Below are 17,281 nucleotides of genomic sequence, written 5' to 3' on the forward strand. Positions count from 1 at the left end.
TAGAATTTAGAATTTAAAGAGAGCTGTATTTTTTAAATCCAGCACCGATTTTTCAACACCAAATGAGCACTTTTTTAATATAAAGGGTCAACGGGAAATAAATCCTTGAATTGTATAATGATATGGTTGTATTATGAATGTCTTGAATACCACCCAGACCAAGATGGCAATGAAAGGGTAGCACAAGGAACTTGTTCTTCTTCCATTATCCATCTCTGAGATGGGTCTTCTTGCTTTTTTGCTGTTGTATCTTTCATATCTACTTTCATTTGCTTTGGCTTACCCATTATGCACTAACTCATGTGGGTTTCTCTTTATTGTTATTTTTTTTTTGTCTCTTTCATTTCTTATGCTTTTATTGATTTTCTCTTACTTGGCTACTTGATGGGTTTTTTTTTTCTTTTTTCTTTTCTGAATAGGGGCACCTTTTACTTTAAATTCTTCTTTGGCCTTCTGTCCTTACAATGGGACAGTCTGTTGTGATGCCAAGCAAGATTTGAGTTTGCAGAAAAAGTTTGGGGATATGAACATCTCTGATCCGGACTGTGCATCCCTCGTCAAAGCCATCCTTTGTGCGGTAATCCCCTCTTTCTTTTTCTGTTTTTGGTCTCCTGAAGGATGCCTCTGTCTATTCTTGAAATTTTTACTTTTTTAATGAGGAAATTTGAAATTTGGACTTTTTAATGAAGATTTGAAATTGGGTCTTTAAGTCTTTTTAATGCAAATTTGAAATTTGGACTCTCCAACCCTTACCGACCAAGAATTCGATTTCAATCTGACATTGAACTATTGGGCTTCTTTGTTTGATCCATGAGTTCTGTGTAGGGCCTTCGTGAATCCTCCCCGCTCGCCCCGTTAATCAATGCCATTTTTTTGTATATTTTTAAGTGTTTTTTTTTTAGGAAAACTACTAGAAACTCTGTGGACCGGCTACAAGATTCCCCCAAACATAAACTTAGCTTGTCTTTTTCTTTTAATTAGCTTCTGAGAGCATTTTTGGAACTATAATAACCTTTTGACAGATGTTGAAATAATAAAGACAAGCTGAGTGTATGCCATTATTAAAAAATCGTAGTGCCAACATCGGTGGCGAAAATAAAATAATAAATTGCATTTTTATTTTGGTTAGGGACTTAGGGTTTCCTTAAATCCTTCCCACGAAAGAAACATTGCTCAGGTTAGGGACACAGTTCACTTTTTGCATTTTGGTGATTCCCAAGCCTCTGAACATTGCTCAGGCATCTATTTGGGTTTATAACGCCTGTTGGTGCGACTGCTGCGAGGGCACTCAAGAGTCAAGTCAGTACTTCAAGGGATTTTGCTATCTTCTGAAGAGTAAGAAATATATCTCCTTTGTCTATAAGTATGTTAGTTTATAACATTTTTATATATTGAAATTGCATCAAGTTGATTAGGGACACCCATCATCAGTGTATCAATGACTAAAGAGGGGGTGATGTTGGAGTGGGGCGGGGATTTTGTCCCCGAAGGATGCGGGGAGGGGAAGGGGAAGGGGATTAGATATTCCCCGCGGGGAGGGGGATTCCTCACCATCCCCGCAGAGGGGAGGGGAAGGGGAGGGGGGAAATTCCCCGCAAAGGGGAAGGGGTAGGGGACCCCAACATCCGGCCCCGCCCCGCCCCGTTGCCAGCCCTAGTTCTGTGTTGTCTATACTAGAAATTTGGATTTTTTTTAATGAAAATTTGAAATTTGGATTCGCCAACCATTGCCGATCAAGAATTCGATTACAATCTGACATTGAAGTATTCGCCTTCTTTGTTTGATCCATGAGTTCTTTGTTTAATCATGAACCTATCAAAATTAACAGAAACTTTCAAAGAAGGGTACACCGCCTACCACAATCCAGCAACTGCTTCTGATAGCACTTCTACTTACTGGAAATGGTGGTCTTCACTTCGGTTACTTGAAAAAAAAAGAAGCAATTAAATGCACTTGTATAGCCTAGGATTTCTAATTGTAGCCAACTAAAACCCCAAAGTTACATAACTGGATGCATGTAGATAACCTAAGCATTGGATGAAACAACTAAACCATTAAGAAGGAAACAAAGAAAGAGAAGAAAATGTTATAATTGATGGAAATTGATACTTATGAGGAAGAAGAAAGTAATTAAAGAGATAGAGAGAAAGAGAGAGAGGCAGTGTGGACAGCAATTTTTTTTTTCTTTTGTGTGTGAGCGCGCATGTAAAAAAAAAAGAATTCTTTTTTTTTTCTAAAGGATTCAATTAGCCGACTCCAACTAGTTTGGGACAAAGGCTTTGTTGAGTTGAGTTGAGTTGTGCGCGCGCATGTGTGTGGGGTGGGCGTGGGGTGTTCAAACCCTAGAATCACCCTTAATTCATTTTGTGGCTTAAGGGAAAAAAACCGTCCTTAATGTAAGTGGGCCCCACTCACACAAAGGTGCTCTGGTGTTTATCACTTAACCCTCCTAGTAAATATTAAAGCCAAAACTATTCATTTATAAGGCATGTTTGCATGGGCCTATGGTCCTCCCATATCAGATACATAACCTTTGCACACTTTCAACATCTCCCCTCAAGCTGGTGCATGGATACCGTGCATGTCTAGCTTGCAAATAATATGTTGCAAATGTCCTCGCATAATGATTTTGGTAAGATTGTCTGCTAGTTGATCTTCTCAAAAAACATAATGAATTGTAAAATTTTTGGCCCCACCTTTTTACTGACAAAGTGACAGCCAACTTCAGTATGTTTTGTTCACTCATGGAAACAAGATTTGAGATAATACATATTATCGCTTGGTTGTCACAATGAAGTTTCATAGGTCTATCAACTATAACTCCCACATCTCTCCGAAAAGAGTTTTGAGCCACAAAAGCTCCAAAGTAATATGAGCTACCTGTATTTAGCCTTATCACTAGACCTCGTAACCATAACCATAACCTATTTCTTGCTCCTCCATGTGGCAAGATTATCTCCAACGAAGGTGCAATAGCCACTAACAGATCAATGATCAGTGCCATAGTGTTTCAAAATGTGGATGCGGGTCAAATGCGACCAGAGCAAATCCTAGTCGCCTCTGCACAACACGGTCGAGTATGTAGTTGATGCAGCTAAGTACTCTGTTGGAGTGGTTATAACTCGAGAGAGTCAAGGGAGTTTTGACTGACTTTGTAGGGCAAAACGTGGACTCGGACAATAATGCAGCCAAGATAAAATGGTGTCAGCTCGGGGGAGTTCACGATGATGCGAGCAGGGGTGGAGCCAGGAATTTAAACTAAACTAGCTAAGCCACTAATTTTTTGGCCAAGGGATCAGTACTATAAAAGGGATTTTGCAAGTCATTGGGCGGCCATGGCCACCCCCATGCTATACGTGCCTCTGCCCCTGGATGCGAGGGAGTTTTTGAAACTATGGAGAACCAGATCAATCTGCATCCGCATATCTTTCCATTGTGCGGTGTCTCCCTTATGGCATATAAAACACCTTTTCTTGGTGTTCCCTTCAAATGCTCCAGGATCTTATGAATTACCTCCAAGCAGGTAGATCGAGTTGGGTGCATGAATCTGCTAACTACACTTACGGCGTATGCAATATCATGAAGAGTGATTGTGAGGTAAATAAGTTTTTCCTATCAATCTCTAATATGCTCCGAGATCTGTCTTCAACTCTCCTTGCTGATCATCTAGCTTATGACTTGGCTCCATAGGGCAATTCTGGTTTTGCCCCTAACTTTCTTGTTTCCTTCAACAAGTCAAGAACATACTTTTGTTGAGATAAGAAGATGCCTTGTCTCAAGCTTGCTACCTCAATACCCAGAAAGTATTTTAGAGGACCAATATCCTTGATCTCAAATACTTTTCCAAGATAGTTTTTTAATTTCTAGATATCTCTATTGTTGTCACCACTTTTGACTATACCGTCTGCATACACTACCAAAATCATGGTGGTCCCTCTATCATTGTTAACAAAGACAGAATGACTTCCACAGCTTTGCTTGAACCTAATCTTCTCCTCAATGCTGAGCTAAACCTTTGAAACCATGCACAAGGAGATTGTTTTGAGGCCATATATTGCCTTAGCCTACACAGTTTTCCTGTCTCCCTTTTAGGCTGAAATTCAGGTGTAAGGTTTATGCAGATTGCAGACTTCCTCATGTAGGCCATTGTCAAGAAATGCATTCTTCACATCATGTCGATGAATATGTTTCCAGCTAAAGAAAAAATAAGGAATTTCCTTATGAAATGTCATGTCCATTGAAACATAACATTTCTTGCTATCTGGGGATTGGCACTTATATTCTTTCTGAGAATGAGATTATCCCATGAAGGTACATTTGATAGCTTGAGCTCTCAACTTATCCTTGCTCTGACCAAGAATATGAACAAATCAAGTGCAACCAAAAACTTTAGGTATGATAGGAAATAGGGAGGTTTGAGGCTTAAGAATTTGAAGTGGAGATTTCCCATTGAGGATTCACGAAGGCATACAGTTGATGGGGTAGGTAGGAGGCAGTAATAATGGCTTCATCCAAATGAGATTTTAGCACATTCATGCCTAGAAGTAAACATCTAGTGACTTCAAGTAAATGGTGATTTTTCCTCTCTACAACTCCATTTTATTGAGGAGTATAGGGACAATAACTTTGGAACTCAATACCATTCTCCCCAAGGTAACTCTGGAGGTTGTGAGATGTATACTCACCTCCATTGCCCAAGGAAATAATTTAAGTATTGGTTTTACTTAATTTTTAATCATCTTATGAAAGATCTGAAAAATGGTAGAAACTTTATCTCTAGTCTTCATAAGATAAATCTAAGTGGTTCTTGAGCAATCATCAATGGAATATACAAAATAGCAATAGCCAAATATATAAACCGATAGGGACGACCCTCAAACATCAGAGTGCACGATATGAAATGGAATTAAACTTTTATCACTGTGAAAGGAGAATGAAGTTCAACAATGTTTAAATAACTGGCATGTCTCACATTGAAGAATGGTTACATTATTGGATTAAAAAAAAGAAGGAAACAGATCCGCATATTAGGTAAAGAAATGTGACCGAGGTGATGGTGGCATAGTATTACCTGATCTTTATTTGGAACTGATTCCAAATGAAGAGCAACAGAAATAGACGGTCCTTGGGATCCAGGACATAGTTGCCACCACTTTCATGACTCCTCATTTTTAGGTCATGAAAGACACAATATCTCGAATCATCTTAGAGTTGGAAACGAAAGCTGCTCGTTCAGGTTGGGCCACAATACCTCGAATCATCTTAGAGTTGTGTTCGATGCTAGCTTCATCTATGATGTAGTTGTAGGTAGGTTCAAGTTGTGGAAGTATATCCTTCCCAAGAATTTGACCCCCCGTAACTCAAAATCATGATTCAATCCTGTTAAAAACTCAAAAATCCGTCTCTGCTCAACTTGTTTCTTCATGTTTTTTGAGCTCAATACGATAGGTTGGTAATGATCCAACTCCTCCCACTTACTTTTGAGAGTGGTATAATATTCTTCAACTATCATCTCCCCCTGGGTGAGATTTGTTATGTCCTTATGAAGTTGATAGAATTTGGCAATGTCATACTTATGAGAGTATGTCTGTGCCACAGTACCCCACTTATCCTTTGATGTTCACAAGAAAAGAAGACTCCTGTTGATGTTAGGTTGCTTAGAATGTAGCATCCAAGACGTAACAGTGCGTTTTTCAAACTCTGAATTCTCATAGTTGGGGTCATTTTTCTTAGGCTCAATGATCTTCCCATTGAGGTATCCTAACTTGGACATTTTCCAATGAACATTCTAGTAGATTGTGACCATTCAAGATAGTTAGAGATTTCCAATCTAACGGTGGTGGTTTGGACTTCAGGGTGGTCCATGTGACTCCTTCCGTGGGTCTAATTCGAACTTGAATGTGTCACGGAACTTCCCGATGATGTAGTTTCAGAAATTTTCTGTCTCTAAGTACTTCAGAAAAAGTATGCCAAAAAATTTCAGATTAAAAAAGCCAACATTTTTCCCCGTCTCGAACTGCAAGCAATAAAATTTGTGAGCAGTGATCAATATCATCAAAAGCTGTATAAATTTATCCATAACCTTGTTAGTTTTATGCATAACTTGTCGATAATGCACTTGAGAAAAAACTTCCTGAATGTTTTATCTTTCTGATTGCAAGTTTGTTTCTTGTGTCTGTAAAAGTATCTGTGGATAGTCATCTGAAACCCTTCTGAGAGGTTGATTAGCCTTGATGTTAACATGAACATGAGGACAGTTATTGCCCTAATATGTTAGATACCCCAATCAAACCGTTAGTTTTATCATTGCATGCATTATGCTTATAGAAAACTATTCAACCCTATGATACTTTAGTCTACTGTGGCATGCAGGAATGTGATAAGTTTTCAGCAGAGCTATTTACAATTGAATCACAGCCCCGGCCTGCTCCTGTTCTGTGCAACTCAACTGTTCCAGTGAACTCATCCAATAGTACGTTGAATGGATTTTGTGCGAAGGTTTGGGATACTTGCCAAAACATATATATTTTGAATTCTCCATTTGCACCTTCATTACAAGGAAGTGCTGGACTGGTTTCTAATTCTACTTCTTCCAAGCTCACTGATCACTGGCAGTCAGAAACTGACTTTTGTAAAGCATTTGGTGGGTCTTCTAGTAATGACTCGATATGTTTTGACGGAGAACCAGTTTCCCTAAATAATACTCAAGTTCCGCCTCCTCCTAGCGGTATGTGCCTTGAGAAAATTGGGAATGGATCTTACCTTAACTTGGTTCCTCATCCCGATGGGTCTAATCGTATTTTCTTGTCTACCCAACCTGGTCAGATATTTTTGGCAACTGTTCCTGAAGAGGGATCGGGAGGAACTCTAGAGCTTGATGAGTCCAATCCCTTTCTGGATTTAACTGATGAAGTACATTTCGATACTCAGTTTGGACTAATGGGTCTAGCTTTCCATCCAGACTTTTTGCAAAATGGACGTTTTTTCGTTTCCTTCAATTGTGATAAGTCTGCCTCAGTGACCTGTTCTGGAAGATGTGCATGTAATTCAGATGTGGGCTGTGATCCGTCAAAGTTAGGTTCTGATAATGGTTCCCCGCCATGCCAATATCAAAGTGTTGTTGCAGAGTTCACTGTTAACGGTACCACATCAACGCCTTCCTCGGTATACATCCATATGCTTCCTCGTGAAACCGCTGACTAATCTTTCCAGCTATATTTCTTTAGCAGACTTTCTCATATAATATGTGATGACTCTCACCAGAGGATTTTTTATTTTTTTTAGCATTCTGCTAACATTTGGTCTTAATTTGTTTTCTAGGCAACAAGTTCCAATCCATCAGAAGTAAGAAGGATATTTACCATGGGCCTCCCATTTACAACTCATCATGCTGGGCAGATTCTTTTCGGACCTACTGATGGATACTTGTACTTTATGATGGGGGATGGTGGAAACAAAGGAGATCCTTATAATTTTGCCCAAAATAAAAAATCCTTGCTTGGAAAGATTATGCGGTTTGACATAGATAACATACCAAGTGAGTATCAAGACTGATAAGAATCTGTTAAGCGGAGTATCATTGTTTTATTATTATTATCAATATCTATTTCACTTTTGATCTCATGAATATTCAAATCATTATGCATTATTAGTTGAAGCTTATTTGAAATAATGAAATAGGGAGAGTTTACATAAATATTCAACCCTCGCTACCATTAGAAATTAATCAGGTCTAGTGAAAATTAATGAGGAGGGTGAGAGTTAACTTTTTCCTACATAAGGGGTTGTGGAAAAACTGTTGGGGAAACACGGATAGACCGTAGCGGATAAATTTTTCCCCTTCTACCGGTGAATCAAAAAACTAGTCAAGAACAACAAACCACAGAGCACAAAATAGCAATCTACCAAGCACAAATCAAGAACGCAAGATTTAACGTGGAAAACCCTCTGGTGTGAAGGGGAAAAAACCACGGGACAAAATCCGAGAGAAATCCACTAAGGAAAGAGGAATACAAAGTCTTTCTTCTCAAGTTTTCCCAAAACTTGAGACATACAACAAAAATAGAAGAATTATAATGAAATCTTGGAGGAAATACGGGTTACCTCACAAAACCCTTGAAAGAGAACGCTTTCCCACCTCAAAGAACCAAGCGTCAGAGATCTTCTTCTTCTCCAAGAACCACTTCAAAATCCTAGGTTTTGGCTTCTTTTTCCCTCTTCTTTCTTGCCCTTCAAAGACTTAAATCTCCAATAGATGACGAAACCCCTTTAGGATTTGCCCCCCCAAAGCAAAACTCTAGATGAACCAAGAGAAACTCTTTTCTTTTTCTCTTCTCTCTTCTCCTCTCTCATGTTTTTTTTTTTTCCTGTTTGTTGCACACGTTGAAACCCACAACGCCCCACTCACGACTCTTTTATTTAAGAGACTTGCATGAGTGGGTGGGGCCTACTACATGGGGATGGACCCACAACAACAACCAGTACGGACCCACAACAACAACCAGTACTCCATAAGCTTAAGCTGTTGGAGATGGTGTTATTTAATCTGTTATACTTTAACACTCCCCCCTCACGTGTGGCCCCTCTTTTCAGGGTTGGCCTACACGTGACACATGTGGCTCCTCTTTTGGAGTATTCATTACATGTGGATTTCTTTATATCAGGGAGGTTACTTTGAACCCAATACCTTTTGCTCTGATACCATGTGAAACGACCAGTTACTCCAAAAGCTTAAGCTGTCGGAGATGGCGTTATTTAATCTGTTATACTATAACAGGGGGATGCAATTTCAGAAACATTTGTGGTTAGGATCATCTTAACCCTTCCATTTGTGGAGGGAAAATGGGCATATTTGTGGAGAAACAGTGTCTGTCCATTTCCCCTCCACTTTTGGATGGGTTAGGATGATCCTGTGGACTTGATTTTTGGTACACACCCTATCTATGTAAGGGCCTTTCAAATGAATGCTTTGGATCACGCCAAAAATGTGGGCCCACATGAGTTTTTGACGCTCGAGCTCAGAAATAGTTTTCCTATATATATATATATATATATATATATATATATATATATATATATATATATATATATATTTGTGTGTATCTTATTACTGATTCTGCATGCATTGACTGTACTCATTGACATCGATGAATATTTCTTTCACTTTTATTTTATCAAGCAAGTACTAATGGATGCCTATTTAGTGTCCTAGCTTATCACTTTTATTTTCTAAACCATGTCTTTCCCTCCCTTGCCATGTATTTCCAGGTGCAGTGCAAATAAATAATCTTGGTATGTGGGGAAATTATTCAATTCCAAGAGATAATCCAGTTAATGAAGATAAAGAACTTCAGCCTGAAATCTGGGCCTTAGGACTCAGGAATCCATGGCGTTGCAGTTTTGATTCAGAAAGGCCATCCTACTTTTTCTGTGCAGATGTTGGCGAGGTTTTAATACTATTTCCCTTCTAATGCCCTTTCACATGTCTTAAGATATTGCTATGCTTATTTTTCTAGTGACTGGGCTTAGATTCTCAAAGCACAATCATAAATGGGATCCTTCTTGACAATTTGCATGCGTATGTTACTCCACCTTTTGCAATATAATCCAGTTTACAGTTCGAGGCTGTTTTTATGCCATTTCTTTGTGACACTTCGTTCAGTTTTATGTGGATTTTAGCATGAGAAGTAGAAATGTGAAGTATAATTTCCCGTTAAGCAAAACAAAAGGTCAACTCAATATAACAATTACCAGAGAAATAATTGGAGAAGTTGTAATTAGAGCACTATATAAATCTTTAACTCAATATTAATATTTACCTAAAGAATAAGGTGATCACTACATAATAACTTCAACTACTCTTGAAGTGTTAGTTGAGATTGGACCTTTTCTACTTCAAGCGGAATCCATCCCTCAGAGGTCCTTTGAGTCTTGACAAAGCCCATGCATGAGGTCTCAATCATAGTTAGGCTACCATATGACGAACATGATCAAGGAACACATAGTCTAGGTCCTCTTGGATATCTTACTCATTAGAATGATCAAACATAATCCATTTGGAACCCATGAATCTTCTTGCAGCCAACTAATCCAGCATGTTTTGTGTCAAAACCACGCTTTTTTTTCTTGGAAAATGGAAATAATAAACCTAGAACGCTATCATCATCTAAATTCTGTCTCAGTAGCTTAGTTATTTCCGCTTTAGTTGTTTTGATTTCTTCAAAATGAAACATTCTCGTGTTCTTCCCGTTATAGTGTTCCAATCCCGTTATAGTGTTCCATTCTAGAAAAGATGCTACAAACTCGGAAAAAAGAGGAAACCTGTCACGCCCCAAGCCACTCACAAACATATTAATTTACAATCACAAGGCCTAGAGGTGTGACAACGCCACATACCTGTAAAGTTGCCTTCACAAGCATGCAATGCTAACGATAAAACAGAACCATGCTCAATCCATAATAAATTAAGATCCATAATTCTTAATCAATTATAACTATCCAACCAACATATGTCTAGTCTATTACATCAAATTCAGTCTCCTCTCATCCCAAATACTGAAATAAAATAAATCTATGTCTATCCAATGCCTACTAAAAGCAAATACTCACTAAATATGTAAATAAAGCAAATAACTGGAGCTTCCAGAAGTCTCCCGTTCCGCTCCAACTTCAAGCTGGAATCACTCCGCAGGATCTGAAACTGTTAAATAAGGGTGAGCTAAATGCGCTCATGTGAGATAATAAGAAACTACACTAACAGATATGGCTTCAAAGACAACAATAGTCAAATGGCAATAGGGCATTCAATGATAACAGTAATTGGTAGTTTAATGGGCATCAATTTCAGAAATAAGGCATCATTCAATTTCAATATTCGATATAGGTGTCAAATTCGATAAGTCAGAGTATCTTGAGACATCGATAGTGCTATGTTTATTGATTCGATATCTGTCCACTATATGACAGTAATTACACTGGCCAATGGTATCTAAGTGCCAAAGGTATTATGCATTCCCCTAGTGGTTAAGGGTCCAGAAATAAACTAGCATCCCAAGAAAAACTAATTCGGTAATTCAAAAGGGTTAGGTATTCAATAGCATGTAGTTCAAAAAGGTTCATAATGGGTGTACAGTCTCAATCTATAAGGTATCATGGTTTTCAACATTCAATAGGATGCAATAATCAATAATCTGAATTTGGTTTTCAAACAGTAAGGCATGTGAACAATAAGAGTATTGTCAAAAGGGTTTGGGGTAACCCATCAGTATAGTCCCTTATTACTCACCTCGATTGAAGTTTGAAATCCTTTTCACAGGACACCTTGGTTACCTACAATCAATATTATGAACATTCTCCATGAGTTCCATTATTAATATCAGTCCTATTAGGCATATATCCCTTTCCACTGACACAAGACACCCTTTGGTGTCCAATCGGAAAAAGACACGGTAACCCATCCTAGGGTTCTTTTTAGTATTTTAGAATTATCACTATTATAAAGTTTCCAAAGCTTCTTAAAACTATTTTTAATAGAAATAACACGTTTCCGGCATATCCGTAGAGTACAAGAGCGTCAAAACGGACAAGAAACGAATAAGTTATGAATTTTCAAAGTGTTCACAAATTCCTGCGTTTGGACTAGGGCTGCAACTCGAGCCGGGTTTTACCCGACCCGCATCGACCCGACCCGAAAATAGCCTGGGTTGGGTTCAGGTTTCATGGGTTTCGGGTCGAGCGGGTTGAGCATTCAAAAGCCCGCATGAATCTCGGGTCAAGCCGGGTTTGAAGGGGCCCGACCTGACCCGACCCGAGTCACATAAGTTATAGTATGTACATTTTTTTCTATTATTAGTTAAAAGTTAAAAGTGAAAACCCACGCACCCACTGTTATTGTATGTGAGTGTAATTTCTGCTTCTATGAGTTGAGTTGATTCAAGTGTTTGATTTAGCATTGTTTGATTGTAATTACAACATTGTTTGATTACAGCATTGTTTGATTCAAGTGTAATGTGAGTGTAATTACATCATTGTTTGATTCAAGTGTACTGTGAGTGTAATTTCTACTTCTATGAGTTGAGTTGCCTTGCCAAACAAGAATTTTCCTTAAAAAATTGCGTCAACGTGAAAAAACCCGACCCGAAATTTATCATGGGTAGGGCCGGGTTTGGGAATCGTGGGTTTTCCGAAAAAAAACCCGACCCGAGATATTTCTCGGGTAGGGTTGGGTTCTCCAAAACCCGACCCGCCCGACCCGAGTTGCAGCCCTAGTTTGGATGCCTCCTTCGGACGCCTCTGAGATTTTCCAGAAAAAACCCCTCTTGGGTTCCTGTGTTCAGACGCCCGCTCAAAATCTTCAGACGTCCGACGGTCGGAAGTCTGGACAATTCTTCGGACTTCCTCATACACAGACTGGGTTTTTTCGAAAATTCAAGATTCGTCCCCGATTTTACCAAAACTTCTATAGGTCATAACTTTCTCATTTTAGCTCCGATTCGCTTGAGGTCGGATCCGTTGGATTCGTATTGATGAGAGGAATCCATCTAATCCAATTTCAAGCTATAAAATCCTCAGATCTAGTTACCAAAATTAATCTAAGCTTTTAGGGCTTAAGTCCAAAACTAAATTCTTAGGGTTCTATACACGTTCTTAATCTCTTAGGGACCTATAGATTCATCCTTTAGATTACCGTATATCATCCCGACATCTTAATCTTATTTTCAATCCTTCAATTTCTTGTTTTAGTTTTCTTTAATTATACCTACGAATTATAAACGTGGGTTTAATTTCTTACCTCGATTCGCGTCTCCGATTTCTTGGCCTCGATCTTCGCCTCCTTCGATTTGCTTCTCTCTCTCTCTCTTCTACGGCTGCAGAAACGATTATGGTTGGAGTTATGTTCTTCAGAACCCTAAAGGATGTATTTATAGTTTTCTACTAAAAGTCCTAACCCTAATGGGTTTTCAAAAGACAAAAACACCCTCCCCTTTCAAAGGGGCACGAAATTTGGAGTACGGGTATTTTGGGCCTCAAAATTTTGGGTGTTCACAAAACCATCACATCAACCAAATTTAACAAATAGACACATTTAAATGTTTAAAACATCTATCAAATGTGTCTAGCCATGAAATGAGCCTAATTAATATCGCAAGTCAATTGAGTTTCACTCACAATAAAAAATTATGAAATAGTTATAGAACCTGAACTTACATAACCAAATTCCAGATTTAATTATTGTAGAACATTAATTAGTTCCAAGTATGAAATAGTTCATAAATGTTATCAAATTTGAAGTCTCTTAGAAGCCTCATTCTCCCAGTCCTCCTACTTTGGCCACTCCCACTCATCCTCATCAACATCTCCACAACCAACACCACCACCACCACCACCTTGAGCCTCATCATCGATGTCCTCGTACTCTCCCCCGTTGGTAGCAACAACACTAGGTTGTTCCACAAATTGCCAACCTAACTCGTTTTTGTTGAGAACAACATCTTTCTCATCTACCCAATCCTACATAACATCGATGCACTCTAGGATGTTGAGGTCTGTACTTTGATCTCCTCTTTATATCTCTATTACTATATAATACAAATTCTAATTATAATATTATATCTCTATTACCCGAGTTTTGGTTTAGGTCCAATACTTCTTGATGGAGATAGTACAGTCTTCACCTCGTTGAAAATGAAGGAATAGGTATTCATTTTCCCTTTGTGGGTCACTTCACAATCATACAGCCATGACCTACCTAATAACAAGTGAGAGTCATTCATATACACCACATCATACCATGCTTGATCTTTGTATCTTCTGCCTATAGAAATATGAACCAAACATTGTTGTGTCACGGCGACCTCACTACCCCTCTTCAAACATGCCAACTTATAGTTGCCACGGTGCCAGGATGTTTCTTAGTTTGGTGACTGCCTCCTCAAAAACCACATTCTTGCATGAGCCACTGTCAATTACCTTTGACATACTTTTTCCCCAATCGTGCAAGTAGTATGGAATATATTATTGCAAAGCTAGTCAACGCCAAATTCGTCTCTCGGCATCAGAAACACTTTCCTGGCCCAAGTGCTTCCCCTACATCACTATAGAATATCTCCTCATCAACATCATCATCATAGGCATCAAACACTGCTGGTGCCTAGTATTCCACTAAGGCACCCACATCTTTGTTAAACAACCAAATACTCCAAAAGCTTAAGCCGTTGAAGATGGCGTTATTTAAACTTTTATACTTTAACACTCCCCCTCACATGTGGCCCCTCTTTTTAGGGTTGGCCTACACATTGCACATGTGGCCCCTCTTTTGGGTTGGCCATTACACGTGGATTTTTAATATCAAGGAGTTTTGAACTTAAGACCTTTGCTCTGATAACATGTTAAACAACCAATTACTCCAAAAGCTTAAGTCATTGGAGATGGTGTTATTTAATCTTGTGTACTTTAACAACAATAAGCATTTCGCCCCCTCTCGGCCACTTTTCCTGCATTCATTAGCCCGATGCCACATCTCCCCACACTTAATGCATCTTTAGGCCGAAAGCACTTTCATGAAAAAAAATATATTTATCCATACATTGAGCAATGAAGGCCACAGGAAGGTTAATTAAAGACAGTAATTGCTGCATCACACTTAAGCATAAACCTTCTAAACAGGGCTGATAGATGCACATAACTTGCTTTCTAGGCTACATCCTTCACACTATTTGTTCTGTGGCCTCTCAACATCATCACACTGACAAAGAATCATGCACAATTATTTTGAATTTAGATATTTCTACTTAGGTATTTGCTAGGCAATTTCACAAAAAGCCATTTCATGATTCACTTTTGCAGGAGAGAACGGCCGTCTATTCTCTCCTACAAAAGTGAGCCGTGAAATGGCTTTCCGGGAAATTGCCTCACAAATCCCTTCTAATTATATAAGGTATAATAAGTTAATGGGAACTGGTATTGATACTCCTATTATATGTACGCATTTAGCACCATGGAAGTGTCTTATTTGATTTGCTTTTAATTTTTTTTTACATATAGGATGGCATGGATGTGGTGGCTAATTTTTGGGTGTCTATACCAGCACCGTAAGAATAATACAGTTTAATACAGTACAACATCTAGATTCAGTTGAGCCATACATTCATGTACTCCAACAATGGGACCAAAAGCATCTTTCTTGTCTTATTATTATTCCTTATGTTATACATTTACTCATGAACAATATCAGATATTCATTTCTTCTGTTATAGTGTTCCAACTGCATCCATAATGTTTTATCAAATTCAAACATATACAGTATTACACTTGCTTCTGTGTTGATGGTGACTATACCAATTGATTTGAACACTTTGTTTGTCATGCTGTTATGAATTTTTCCCATTCTCATTTAGAGTTGAAATTTACGGTTGACGAACTATTGTTATTTGAAATGCCAAGTACTTCTGAAGTTTATGGTCATTAGAGTTTGTAGGACACATATGAAGAGGTGGATATAATCTCAAAGGGTGGAAACTATGGATGGCGTGTTTACGAGGGCTATAATCTCTTCACTCCTTTGGAATCTCCTGGAGGAAATACGGCTCCTGGATCCATAAATGCCATTTTCCCGATAATGGGATACTATCACTCGACCGTGAATCCAAAAGAAGGATCTTCCTCAATCACTGGTGGTTATGTTTATCGCTCTACGACTGATCCATGCATGACCGGAAGGTGAGCGGAGTTCCATTAAATCAGAACACCAGTTTGAGTCGTATGAAAACTTAAGAATTCTCATGCCTGTATATGATTGATTGGTTTTGAACTGGCCTGACTTATAATCTGTTTTGCGTATGGAACTCCAGGTACTTGTATGGAGACTTGTATGGAAGTTATATATGGTCTGGTATAGAAAACCCCCCAGACAGTGGAAATTTCAGCAGCGCTATGATTCCTTTCAGTTGCACTCAAAACTCTCCGATACCATGTAGTTCCATAGCTGGAAGTCCTCTCCCCGCTTTGGGCTACGTGTTCTCTTTTGGGGAGGACAACAGAAAGGATGTTTATCTTTTAACAAGCAGTGGTGTATATAGAATTGTCCCTCCAAGTCGCTGCAATTACACTTGCTCTTTGGAAAACATCTCGGCTAGTGGGACTCCATCTCCCATACCTTCCCCATCATCTGCATGGCCAATGAAAGACTTGCAAAACGAATGGTTGCTCTTTTTCTATCCCATCCTAATTCTATTGTGTTTTGGCTTGTAATCTCTTTGAGAGATCGGGCTTTCTACATGTTGTGTCGGTTCGATAGATGTTCGGAAAAGTTTCAACTGTGAAAGAAATGGGCAGCAAAGAAACACATGCAATCGTCACTCTCGATGCCAGAGTATGCTTTTTTTGTATCTTGGACTTGGTGGCTAGCAAGCATTTAGCAGAGTTTATGGAGTGCTTGAGTGGAATTCTGAGGATTTATGGAGTGTGTATAATTCTGAGGATACTCTGTACAAGTGAAGAATCAACAAGGCCATTGGATTATCTACATTCCTAGACAGGGAAGTATTGTTTTAGTACCAAGTTTTTTTTGGGGGACTCTCACATAGTATTTTTGTTTGTTATCTATGTGCAATTTGTCTTTCTTACCTCCCTAGACATGGTAGTTATTATAGGACTAGTGTCTGAATTCTTAGACTATGAGCCTATGGTTAACCATTTATTTTACATTTCCAATATCCCAATTCCTAAGTTGATTTATTTTAAAGGACTGCTTAGTTTCCCTAGGACAGTGTCAAATAAGTTACTCCAAGAGGAGACAATGGGACCCACTTGTGTTCAGCTGGGTATCCATGGTACATGGTTGAGTCCCATAATTTCACAGGTGGGAAGCTTGTGGAGTGCTGATTTGGTTCTTGGAGTAGCTAATTGGAGCCGTCTCTACGCCTTAATGATATAGCAATGGAGTCCAATGATAACATGTGAGACTTTAAAATTTGTGAGACCTGATTTTACGCTGTAAAATATGTCACCTGATTTGGGTGTAAAAAATGTGTTGTATTTTTTTTTATTTATAAACTTTTGAAAATTTTACGAGATAAAGTGACGTAAAATTCATTTGTACATACGAGATAAAGGGATATAAAATTCATTCTCAAATTGAAAGAAACACTATCAATTTGAGGTGGAACTTAAAATTTGTTCAATATTAGGCTGACAACAATTCGGCTGTAAAAGAGAGGTAAAATGGTAGAGGGGGAAGAGGCGTATGTCGAACAATTCGGCTGGTTTGAATTGAAACAAGACA

The 17,281-nt window shown here is 38.6% G+C and overlaps 1 protein-coding gene across 2 annotated transcripts; it reads left to right on the top strand.

Annotated features, from left to right (window-relative positions):
* On the top strand, nt 1-16,703 carry LOC143858716 (HIPL1 protein-like). Of its 2 annotated transcripts, none has more exons than XM_077369437.1 (7): nt 1-302; nt 420-577; nt 6,373-7,164; nt 7,321-7,537; nt 9,268-9,446; nt 15,476-15,717; nt 15,849-16,703. In XM_077369437.1, exons 1-7 carry the CDS (start codon nt 221-223, stop codon nt 16,246-16,248), a joined length of 2,070 nt encoding a protein of 689 aa, XP_077225552.1. In that variant the 5' UTR covers nt 1-220; the 3' UTR covers nt 16,249-16,703. The 2 variants fall into 2 exon arrangements, with proteins under 2 accessions (XP_077225552.1, XP_077225553.1); XM_077369438.1 differs by having other exon boundaries at nt 2-177.
* Nucleotides 16,704-17,281: the final 578 nt, after the last annotated feature.

The sequence above is a fragment of the Tasmannia lanceolata genome, unplaced genomic scaffold (genome assembly GCF_043159265.1).
Source record: "Tasmannia lanceolata isolate RefF3 unplaced genomic scaffold, GAP_Taslan_0.1 ptg000026l, whole genome shotgun sequence".
Taxonomy (NCBI): Eukaryota; Viridiplantae; Streptophyta; class Magnoliopsida; order Canellales; family Winteraceae; genus Tasmannia; species Tasmannia lanceolata.

What these genes read in the sequence shown, in the direction of transcription:
- LOC143858716 (XM_077369437.1), top strand. Translation starts at nt 221, where the DNA reads ATGGGTCTTCTTGCTTTTTTGCTGTTGTATCTTTCATATCTACTTTCA. An exon ending in TCAAAGCCATCCTTTGTGCG is followed by an intron (nt 578 to 6,372) that starts GTAATCCCCTCT and finishes TGTGGCATGCAG; the next exon opens with GAATGTGATAAGTTTTCAGC. An exon ending in TGACATAGATAACATACCAA is followed by an intron (nt 7,538 to 9,267) that starts GTGAGTATCAAG and finishes ATGTATTTCCAG; the next exon opens with GTGCAGTGCAAATAAATAAT.